The sequence below is a fragment of the Chiloscyllium plagiosum genome, unplaced genomic scaffold, assembly GCF_037043375.1.
Source record: "Chiloscyllium plagiosum isolate Xiang-an unplaced genomic scaffold, Cpla_swu_hap1 HiC_scaffold_16, whole genome shotgun sequence".
NCBI lineage: Eukaryota > Metazoa > Chordata > Chondrichthyes > Orectolobiformes > Hemiscylliidae > Chiloscyllium > Chiloscyllium plagiosum.
Genome location: NW_028270154.1, coordinates 12,939,433 through 12,951,763, shown reverse-complemented (window position 1 = coordinate 12,951,763; position 12,331 = coordinate 12,939,433). Strand labels below are relative to the sequence as shown.

The 12,331-nt window shown below is 40.0% G+C and overlaps 1 protein-coding gene across 1 annotated transcript in view; it reads left to right on the top strand.

Annotated features, from left to right (window-relative positions):
• Positions 1-12,331, top strand: part of maml1 (mastermind-like transcriptional coactivator 1) — a 75,058-nt gene that overhangs the window by 47,245 nt on the left and 15,482 nt on the right. The window contains exon 3 of the mRNA XM_043703120.2: positions 8,416-8,664. Coding sequence (XP_043559055.1) covers positions 8,416-8,664 — 249 coding nt within the window. The remainder of the gene's footprint in view (positions 1-8,415; positions 8,665-12,331) is intronic.

Genomic DNA, 12,331 nt, shown 5'->3' with positions numbered 1-12,331 from the left:
TGAGTCTAGATTGTCAACATCAACAAGCTCTGGAATTTGTAAGAGACCGTCATAACAGAATGTCATTATTCGCTGCCACTATCTAAAGAAGCATATCTTTAATTCCTTGGGGAACAGAGCAGGACCCTAACTGGGAATTGGAATAATCCGCTCAACCTTTACACTTTCAGTTGCAACTTTAATTTAAATTCCACCAGCTGCAAAGGTGTGATTTGAACCCATATCACTCGAGCATTAACCTGGGCCTATGGATTAGTAGTAGTGCAGTTAGAGAACCACTGTGGTACCATCTGCCCCTCTCCGTTGGGTTGACCTTCACTATCTGTGGTGAAATAGCTTTCAGTTACTTGCAATCACTTTTCTTGCATGAGCTGAAGGATTCCAGAACAATGATGTTCACCATGGAATATGCCATAAGTATGATTGGTGACTTTAGGAAAGGTGAATTGCATTTCCTTTAAAAAGAAATGAAGATGTCACATGAATTTGAAATTCTCCAATTAATCAATATTTAGAATTGCAGTCATCAAGTTTCCACTGAATTTGGTTTGTGTTGTAAGATTATGAGCATTCTCATTTCATTGTATTTCCACAAAATTAATGTCATCGCTATCTTTTGTAGTCATCTATTACATTTTTGTCTTGTGAATACTAATTATCCTTTCTTACAAGGAATATTGCAACATTCCTAATACATAATAAAGTGGCAGTAAACCAATCTGGTTTTGTGAACCTGCTCCACCATTCAATAATAATCATGATTTGATGTGTTTGTTTCGAATTCCACATTTCCATCTACTCCTGATAATCTTTAATTCCCTCCCCTAACAGAAGTCTACTTGCCTTAGACTTAAAAATATTTAATGACTCCACTTCCTCCATCTCTTGAGTGTGTTCTAAAGTTGCATAGTCCTCAAAAATAAGTTATCCTCATTTGCCTTAAAAAGGCAACCCCTAATCTTAAAGTAGTGCCCCTAATTTTGGACTGGCATGCAATCCTTTGTACATCCACCTTGTCAAGATCATTTAGTCAAATCTTATTGATGTTTACAATTCAGAAGGAGACCATTTGGCCATCATGCCAACGCCAGTCAACAAAGATTCCCAGTTGCTAAATTTTGTCTCAGACCCCTGGAGGCCATGCCAACACAAGTGAATAACTAAATACTGCTTAAATGATACAAGAGTCTCTAACTCAATCACACTTTAAAGCAGTGAGTTCAAGACTCTCCACTAAGTTTATTTTTTAAAATTCTCTGCTTTTTACTTTTCTTAAATTTATTTCCCTTGGTCATTGACCCCTCTACTAATAAAAAAAGTGCCTCTCTATTAACCTACCCACTTATTATCTAGTGCACCTCTAACAAATTGTGTCTCAACTTTTGCTGCTCAAAGGAAAACAACCTCAGCCAAACCAAATCTAGCAAACCTCATAGCTCGGATCTTCTAGCCGGGTGCATCCCCAGTAAATCTTCTATTTGCCCTCTCTAGTGCAGTCGTATCTTTCTGTAATATGGTGACCAGAGCTGAATGTAGTACTCCATTTGTGGCCTTACCAGTGTTTTATATAATTTTGGGATGACCTCCTTGTCTTTTATTCTATATTTCTTTGCCTCATGTAATAAAAGCAAGTACAGGCAGTTCCTGGGTTATGTTACTGAGTCTGTTCACTAGTCAGTTTGCACACAAGTTGGAACATAATAGAGTACACAATAAAATAGCCATTTATAAGTACAAGGAAAGGTTCCTGTGTCAGATCTTTAAAATTGTACCGTTGTATAGGATTGTGTTTGTAAGTACAAGCGTTTGTAATTTGTGAACTCTGTTGGCAATAAGCCTTCTTAACCATCTTATCTATCTGCCCCACCACCTTCAGGAATCCATAGATAGGCAGACCAAGGTCCTTCTGATCTTCGGTACTTTTCAGAATCCTACTATGCGTTGCATAATCCTTTTCCTTGTTAACCATCCTGAAATACAGTTCTTCACATTTTACAGGTTAGAGTTCCATTGGCCCCTGCTCTGCCTACTTGATTAGGCATTGATATCCTTCTGCGTTTTATAGCTGTCCTTCTTAGTGTTTACCACCTTACCAATTCTGACAAACTCTTTGTCATTCCCCTGACATTTCAGTCCAACTCAGTAACGTACACCACAGCAGTAAGGACCCAACGCCAAAGCCTGCAAAACTGCATTGGAAGCAGAAACATCCACATCTACCTACTATCCCTGATTATTTTATCCCTTGATGGGTTGTTAAGGTCTGCACATTGTTGTGCCAGTAACTTGTTCTCATCCAGTTTAGACTGACTGGTCTATAATTTCCTATTCTATCCTTTCCTCCCTTTTAATAATGGAACAATGTTGGCAGACCTTTTGCACTTCACTGGCTAGAAAAGATTTAAAGTTTACTGCCAGAGCCTTTTCTATCCTTGATTCTCTGATCTCGGTCCCACTCAATGACTTTATAAGAACATGTTTGTTCTATACTCAATCTACTTTCACTTTAAATGCCCCCTACTGCTCTGACAGAGTTTTATGTGCAAGTTAGTGCTTCCAGATCACTTGTGCCAAATTGTTTCTTTCTTTTAGTCTTTTCCCAATGTAGAATTTTTAATTCTGGCCCATCCTTTTCCTTTTTCGTAAGTATCCTAAATCTGAGTATTGGCACTATCTCCAGAGTGCTCCCCTACTGATACTCCCCTACCCTATCTGCCTGGGCTGATTTCAGATTATAGTTCCAGGACTGCGCTCCTCTTGATGGGCTTTCTATCTGTAAGATTTTTGTTTCCTCCCTATCTAGCATACTGTACTTATACAAGTTAGGGAATTTTAACTCAAATACTATTGCTGCCTTTAACAGTAATAAACTTTTCTGAAATTTGATTTATATATGTTCATCTATCACTTGATTGTTTGGGGGGTGGATAGTGAGCATCCACTTCTACCCATGTAGCATTGTTTGATTGTTCCAAGATATCATCCATCCCCACTGCTATAATTGATTCCTTGATTAATATGGCAAACTCCTGCCCCTCTTTTTCTATCCCCATCTTGCCCAATTCTTGTCTGAATACCGTATAACCAGGGTTGAGATGCGCATTCTGCCCATCTTTCATCCGAGTTTCTGTCATAGCAATGGTGTCATACTCATGTGCCTATCTCTGCTTTTGGCTTATCTGTCTCATCTGTCTCCTTGTAATTTTGCCCATTACACCTGATTTCCTTATTAACTAAAAATCTGCCTATCTTAGCCTTAATTATAACCTTGGCCCACCACCCAGAAGGCAACATACTATTCTGTATACAAGTCTACAATTTGAGCATCTATCTATTGCCCTTCCATGCTACCACAACTGATTTTCACCAACTCTAACCCCCCAAAAGAAAACATAAGCAGCTTGATCACCTACAATGCCTTGGTTATGACTCTGGCTGGCCTCCATGCAGGATTTGTGTTTACAAGGCTGAAAAAAATGTGTGCAAGTGAAATGCATTTGGGGAATTCTCTCACTACCTGCCTGGTGTCCTATCTGGTGGTCACCCATTACCCCTTTAGCTAAACTTCCTTGAGCTGTGGGGTGAGCATGTCCTAAAATGTATTTCCAAACACCCTCGGTCTTAAGACTACACTGTAGTATCTACAGCTGCTACCCAGGTTCAAAAACCTAAAGCTGAAGTTGCTCCAGCTGAAGATCTGTCCTGAGCATGCGGTCATCTTGGTAATCAACAGCTTCAGGATTTCCAGTAGAACACAGGGTGTGCAAATCACAGACCTGAACTCCCCGACATCCCTTTAACAAAGTAGAAAATTACCCCTTCGCTTTTATTTAACATGACCCGCTTCCTCGAGAATAGACTAGAAAAGTCTTATTCTTTATATTCCCAAGTGCCACTTGGGTCAGCTGCTGATCTGTTTACTTCTCTGTAAAGATCCTCACCTTGCACATTCTTCTTAGTTTAGCTGACTGCCTGTCAGAATCCTCACCTTGCTCATTTCTCTCAAATCCTTAAATTCCAGTGGAAACAAGATCAGCTTGTCCATCCTATCCACAAGACAACCTCCTCATTCCATTGATTTGGAGGTGCCGGTGTTGGACTGCGATGTACAAAATTCTGTGTCTTACAATTGTGTACTCCACAACCACCTGATGATGGAGCAAGGCTTCGAAAGCTAGTGCTTCTAATTAAATCTGGTGGACTACAACCTGGTGTTGTGTGATTTTTAACTTTGTATCTCATTCCAAGTTCACTAAACCTCTGAACCACTCCAGTGCCTTTACATCCATTCTTAATAAAGAGAGACCAGAGCCATGCACTGCCTACATCACTTGATGCATAACTTTCTTTCTTTGTTATTCACCGAATACAGGATGACATGCATCTGGCCACCTTGATTACATGTGATACCTTTGTATTAACAGTTTGTGACTCGTGTACTAGACACTTTGGATTTCTCGTACTCTGCTTTTTCTTCACACTATCGTACATTGTACTTCATCTGCCAGATTTTTGCCCACTCAGTCTATCTGTATCCTTCTGCAAAGTCATGTCATCTTCACACCATATTAACTCCCTATTTTTGCATAATGTACCTTCATTCTCCTTGTCTAAATAATTGAAGTAAATTAAATAAGGTTGGGGATTCATCATGGACCCCAATGGAAGCTCCATTTGTCAGATTCTGCTGATCAGGCAAATAGCCACTTACACATATTTACTTTTCTGCCAGCCAACCAATTTTCCATCCATGCTGATATGGTAACCCCGCACAATTAAGCATTTATTTTCAGCAGTGGCCTACATAATGGGGCGGCACAGTGGCTCAGTGGTTAGCACTGCTGCCTCACAGTACCAGAGTCCCAGGTTCGATTCCAGCCTCGGGTGACCGTCTGTGTGGAGTTTGCACATTCTCCCTGTGTCAGCGTGGGTTTTCTCCTGGTGCTTCGGTTTTCTGCCACAGTCCAAAGATGTCCATCCTATCCACAAGACAACCTCCTCATTCCATTGATTTGGAGGTGCCGGTGTTGGACTGCGATGTACAAAATTCTGTGTCTTACAATTGTGTACTCCACAACCACCTGTAATGTTAGGTGCATTAGTCAGAGGGAAATGGGTCTGGGTGGGTCGATGTGGACTGGTTGGGCTGAAGGGTCTGCTTCCACACTGTAGGGAACCTAATCATAATAATAGGTGGCATAGTGGTATTGTCATTAAACTAATAATCCAGAGACCCAGGTAATATTATGGGGATGGAGGTTCAAATCCCATGATGGCAGGTGGTAGAATGGTGTTCAGTAAAAATCTGGAATTTAAAAAAAAATGGCCATGACAATTGTGCTAAAAACACATCTGCTTTGTTAATGCCCTCCATAGAAGAGAACTGCTTTTCTAATCCAGTTTCTTGCTTACATGTGACTCTAGTCCCACAGTTGACTCTCGACTGCCCTCTGAAATGGCGTAGCAAGTCATTCACTTTTATCCAGATGGACTGTAGTGGTTCAAGGCACCTCACACCACTGTCTCAAAGGCAGCTAGGGATGGACAATAAGTGCTGACACCCACATTCTGTGACTTTTCAAAGAATAGTAAAGACTTCTCAGCAGACCATCAGTTTGCTTATCATAATCTCACTAAGTTCCCCTCTCCTTTGCATCTCCTGACATACAGCTATTGCTAGATTTTTTTTGTGTTCTGTCAGAAGCAATATTTCATTCACCAGTTCCTACTCAATACTATTAAGTCTCCATTCTCACTCACTAGAGGACTAACACTCACTTTAAATAATTTCCTTTTTTATTACCTGCAGAAGCTCTTGCTATCTGTTTTATATTTGTAGCTAGCTTCCTGTCATTGATTAGATTCCGTACGGTGTGGAAACAGGTCCTTCGGCCCAAGTTCGCACTGACCCTTTTGAAGAGCAACCCATCCAATCTCATCTCCCTCTGGCTAATGCACCTAATACTATGGGCAATTTTGCATGGCCAATTCACCTGACCTGCACAGCTTCGGACTGTGGGTGGAAACTGGAGCACCCAGAGGAAACCCACGCAAACACTGGGAGAATGTGCAAACTCCACACAGTCACCTAAGGCTGGAATCGAACCTGGGACCTTGGTGCTGTGAGGCAGCAGTGCTAACCACTGAGCCACTGTGTTTTTGTAAATTGTCTAGTCATTTTCTACTGTTGTTTATATTCTTAGCAGTTATGTGACCTGCTTCTCAGCTTTACACAGGCATGTTTTTCCTCCAGTGTAATGCTTTCCCTGACCCCTCTAGTTGACTACAGCTAGTATGTCTTCCCTTTAATTCTTTTTCTTTACAGTAAGAATAAGCTTATTCAGAGATATCCGCAGTATCCCCTTAAATACCTGTCACTGAATATCAATTCTTTTAATCAATTTCAACTTAGTATGTTAATTGACTTCACCTAGCTCCACTTTCATGACTATACAACTGTTCTTATTTAATTTTGAAATACTAGTCCCAGATCCATTCTCTCCTATTCAAACTGGATGTAAAATGCAATCATGTTGTGGTCACTGCCATCTCGAAGTGTTTTTACTCTGAGAGCATGAATGGATCCTGTCATGATACCAAGTTTAAGGTCATCTTCTTTCTAACTGTTCCTGATTGTACTTCTCCAAGAAACTATCTCAAAAGTACTCAGCTCCTTATCCTGGTTACCATTGTCAGTTTGATTTTCCAGTTTATGCATGGATTAAAGTCACCCATGCTTAATACTATCCCTCTATCATCATTTGTGTATTTTGTCCAACGTTGTGCTTACAATTTAGTGGGCCTGCAGACTATTCCAACCAGTAACTTCTTTCCTCTACTCTTCTTTATCTCCTCCAGAAGGTATTCTACATCTTGTTCTCCTGAATAAAGGTTATCTGTTTCAGAAATGCCTCAACCTTAATCAACAATGCTATCTCTTCACTTTTGTCTAGCTTTATTTTCCTCTTGAGTGTCAGGTACCCCTGTACTGAGGGCACATTCATTGTCATCCTGTAGCTGTTTGTCTGTAATAACCAACAGCTCAATTTGTTTACCTTATTGTATGCTCTCAACTTGTTTATTTTGTTCTCCACATCCAGGCACAAAGTGTTTAGTTTTGCATTTTGTTATTTTTGTAGCTTCTAACTTGACTGGTGTATTCCTTTTTTTCACAGTCTCCTCTTGTCATTCTCTGACTCATTTTCCCATTTTACTATTTTCGTCTCATCTTTACTCTTTGATTTGCTGCATCTTTCCACATTCGATGCTTTGCTGATTATCTAGTTTTAAACACCCTCTACTTCCTATTTATGCAGTTCACTACAATACTGGGTGCATCGAATGCCCCAGTGATACAGCCTACTTTCCCCAATACTGGTACCAGTGCCCCAGCATCTGGAATCCACTTCTCGAAACCAACGTTTTGAGCTATATATCACCTCTGGTTTTGTGTACCATAAGCCAATTTGCATGCTGTTCAGATAATCCAGATATTGTAACATTTGAAATCAATATATCCAGTTCTATATCCCAGCAGCCAAAGTTTCGTGTATCCTATACTTGCTAACTTTGTGAATCATTACTTTATCACAAATCTAAGAATCAAATACACCTTATTTGCTTCCCCGATGCCCGTCAAATTAGTTACCTCTTTTCCCTGTGCTACAGTAAAATCCTGATCCGGGGTCTAGAAGGGGTAGTAATGTAAAAGGAGCAAACACTTTCTTAACTCCTTGCTTCCCCAAATTCTCAGGTTTGCACTAAAGTTCCTAACTGCACTTGTTTGCCTTGTCTGCACAATAGAACCATGAATTTATATATTGGTCCCAGAAATATTTTGTTTAGTTTCTTGGGTGTCTCTGTGTCTGTCTCTCTCTCTCATGCGTGCTCTCTCTCAAATCAGTGTTTTTTTTAACATGCCTGTTAGTTGAATTCCTTAACCACCTCCCCAGAATAAATCAGTTTTTCTCCGAATGTCCATTTCCGCCTCTTTGATTAAGCTGTGCCCAAGGACAATAGAGCTGTAAAGGAAGTGTGAGCTGTCTGTTCTGATTTGCAGCAGGATAGAGAGAGCTATTAAATGACCTAATGGGTCCATTTAAGACTATGAAAAGATTTGCGAAGGTAAGAATGGAGAAAATAAATCCAATAAAGAATTTAGCAGAGCTTCTTTGAGAGAATGGGTGGAAAATTTTGTCATGTGAAATAGGCAAACAGCATAGATGCATTTCAGGGATAACTTCATGTCTAAAATAAAAAAAGAAAGTAATAGAAGGTACGATGGGTTGAGATGAAATAGGTGGAAGGGGGAAAACGAACACCAATTGCTGCGTGGCTGCTTGGTTCAATGTTCTGCTTTGCTGACAGCTCTGTATAATTGTGTAATGATTGGACTTCCATTTTTATTTTTAATAGGATCAAAATCCTGGAACTGTCACCAGGGCATCAAACTCTGTCCAGGCATCAGGTCCAGGAACTCAGCCTCCGCCTGCTTCTATTGCTAGTAACCATGGAAATGCTGTGTATATTGGTAGCCAGCAGCAGGCTGCTGTCATGAAACAGCAAATTTTGATGGATCAGCAGAAGCAACGAGAGCAGCAGTTACAGTTGATTGAGCAGCAAAAGCAGCAATATCTGCAGAGACAACAACTGCTGGCAGAGCAGGTGCGTAATCTCTGGGCGGGATCTGAGCTTTGTGCTGCAGAAGCATTGTTGGGAGAACTGCAGCAAGTGAATCAAGCCGTGTTGTGGAATTGGGGAACTGAATTTACTGCGCACTAGGAACTAACTGTGCAGTTTGGTTAGTGTGTGAAATCACCTGATGCACACTTGGTGGAAAATGATGAGAACAAATATCTGGTGTTATTTAGGTTTTGTGTTTGGAGTTGGCACAGAGTTGAGTACAGAGCTGAAAATGTGTTGCTGGAAAAGCGCAGCAGGTCAGGCAGCATCCAGGGAACAGGAGAATCGCGTTTCGGGCATAAGCCCTTCCTGAAGAAGGGCTTATGCCCGAAACGTCGATTCTCCTGTTCCCTGGATGCTGCCTGACCTGCTGCGCTTTTCCAGTAACACATTTTCAGCTCTGATCTCCAGCATCTGCAGACCTCACTTTCTCCACAGAGTTGAGTACAAAATGTCATGGACTGGAAGCAAGAGGTGCTGAAACATTGGTGTGCTCGACAACATTTGTGGATATTGAAATAGAAGTAAGGTTTAAGATCAATGACATTTTGTCAAAATAGCAGCAACCACTCGCAGTGCATACATAATGTGAATGGCAGGGCTATGTAGGGGATATGATGACTGGGGCTACATTTGGTGTTACATTGAAAGGTCATCAGCCTGAAATGTTAAGTGTTTCTTGCAACCAGTACTGGCTGATCTGTTGAGTTTATGTAGCTTTTTCTTTTTATTTCAGATTTTGAACTTCCACAGTATTTTGTTTTTAGTTGATGTTATGACTTGCATGGGAAGGGTTTAGACTTCAAAGATATTAAATTGCTCTTTCCTGATATGAAATTTAACTGGTACCTTGATGCTATGTAGCCTCAATTGTGTTGGCTAGTAAGGTGTGACTTGTTTAAGAAACTGGATTTGATGAACAGAAAGTGAAACCATGAGAGTTGGGGGAGTAAAACATAGAACATAGAAAAATACAGCGCAGTACAGGCCCTTTGGCCCTCTATGTTGCACCGATCCAAGCCCACCTAACCTACACTAGCCCACTATCCTCCATATGCCTATCCAATGCCCATTTAAATGCCCATAAAGAGGCACTGCTACTGGCCAGGCATTCCATGAACTCATGACTCGCTGAGTAAAGAATCTACCCCTAACATCTGTCCTACACCTACCACCCCTTAATTTAAAGCTATAAAATTATTGCTATAAAATTAAAAGCTATAAAACTCAAACAACTGATGGATTTGACTGGACAGAGCAGGAAGGAGGAAATCCAGATGAGAGATACAGACTTACTGTCTTATTTTAAACTACTTATTATACTTTTGTGCGTGGTTATTGTTGTGGGAAATCACAAATGCAAAAATGTTTGCAGTGATGTAATAGATTTTGGCGGAGGGATTGGTTCCAATGTTGAAATGGGTACATAATTGCTGCAAAAACTTGTAGTGGAGTTCCAGTTATCTCATATTTCAGACACAAGACAAAAACGCCTACCAGACATACCTCAGTCACATTTCAGGAATTCCAGCTAATTGTTATTTGACAAGCATGCACAACTTACATTCCCTGGGGATAGAAATCATGAGATCATAATCTCAGCCATGATATAGTTCAATATGAAAATTATATGAATGTAACATAGCTTAAATTATTTCAGTGCAGTAACACTTAATTTTAAAATACAACACTTTTTGGTATGAATGTAATAAGGACAAAGAGAAATGAAATGTAGTCGTCATCTGATGAATGTGCCATTAATTTGAGCATTCATCTGCAAGTCTGAATATCAAGCAATTTCCTGTTGTAAGCTTCACTGTCATATGAACATATCAAACATTGAGTAAATTTGGTAGCTGTTGCATTAAGGTCATTCAGTTAAGAAATTAGACTTGCCTAAAATATAGAAAATGTATCAGTTTACATATCACTGAAGTATTTGTGTTGTTGTTCACTCACTTCAATTAAATTTTGCTTTTAAACTTTAATTTTGCTGCATATTCCCTGATCTCTGAAGAAAGAATATTGGATACATTTTAAATTGACCTGATATCTCTGTTCAAAAATTGGATATAAATTGAGATTTCACTTTTTGGTAGATCTTAGCAAGAATTATTTCAGATTGACTGTAAATATCCTTCCTTCGCTGTCGCTTTTCATGATGACCAGGTGAAAATTCCATGAGGCCAAACTGCCCATCACTGACCGCTATCATTCTTCTTAGATGGCCGTTGATCACACATTCCCACACTTTGAAGGTGTGGCGGTAGTGTTTGCATTCTTGAACCTTTCCCTTCTGTGTTAAAATTGTAATGAGAGCAATTTCTTTGTTCAACTGGCAAACCCTCCTTGGCCTGGTTACTTTGAACAGATAACACAGACTTCAATGCGCATGTAGGAAAACTCTTCCAGGGCTGCACCTGAATCCTTTTTGGTCCTGAAATCTTTGTTTCTTGTTTGGTTCAGGACTGCTGTTGTTTGCTCTTTAACAATGTCAATTACCAGAGGTTAGTTTTTGGCCCACTGTTCTGTTCCCCTGATTTGCTGTTTTAGGGCTGTTTTGCAGCGTCTTAAAGTCAGCAGCCCATCTTTTCTCGGTTTCTTCACTTGAGGGCATGCCTGCATTATCTTTGTCTTAAATGGTTCATAAGTTCATCTGTTCTCCATCATTTTTTGCAATCCCAGACATATAATTTAGGATGAACATCTGTCATGAAACACTTCCATGACCTTGTCCTTTTGTCTTTGATATCATGTTTTTCATCAGAGACCCTTATTAATAGTTAGTCTGAACGTCCACTTCCTGAAAGTGCTTTTTCTTTTCATGGATTGATTATAAATATTAATACGAAATATTATGGAATCATGCACCAGTGAAGGATGCCAGTAATTCCATGTTCACTTTAGGATTGTCCATTCTTCAGTTCGTATCCCATAGTCCAACATATTGTTCTCTTTCAAATATTTATCCAATTTCCTTTTGAACGTTGCAATTGAAAACTTCGTGCTTCTTTCGTGGTACTGTGTTCCAGATCACAATGACCTTGATCTTTTTAGAGAAGAAAAATTCTTAGTTTTATTTTGCCAGTAGTCTTAAATTTGTGGTTTCAGTTGCCAATCTTTCTGCCACTGGAATCCTTTTCTACTCCCTGTTGTGTCAAAGTGCTTCATGATTTTGACACATCTGTAGCTTTCCCTTTAACCTCTCTCTACCTGAAAGAGAACAATTTCAGCATTTTTAAAAATTCATTTGTGGGGTGTGGGCATTGCTGGCTGGACAACATTTGTTGCCTGTCACTAGTTCCCTTTCAAAAGGTGCTGGTGAACTGTCTCCTTGAACCGCTGCAGCCCATGTGATGTAGATCGATCCAAAATGTGCTCAGGGAGGGATTTCCAGGATTTTGACCAGCGACAGTGAAAGATTTCCAAGTCAGGATGGTGAGTGACTTGGAGAGAAACTTGTAGTTGGTGAAATTTCCATTGTGTTGCCCTTGTCCTTCTCAATGGAAGTAGTCATAAGTTTTGACGGTACTGTTGAAAAATCTTTGTATTTCTGCAGTGCATCTTGTAGACAGCACACACTGCTGCTGATGAGAATAATTGAAGAAGTGAGTGAATGCTTGTAGATGTGGTACCAATCAAGTGGGCT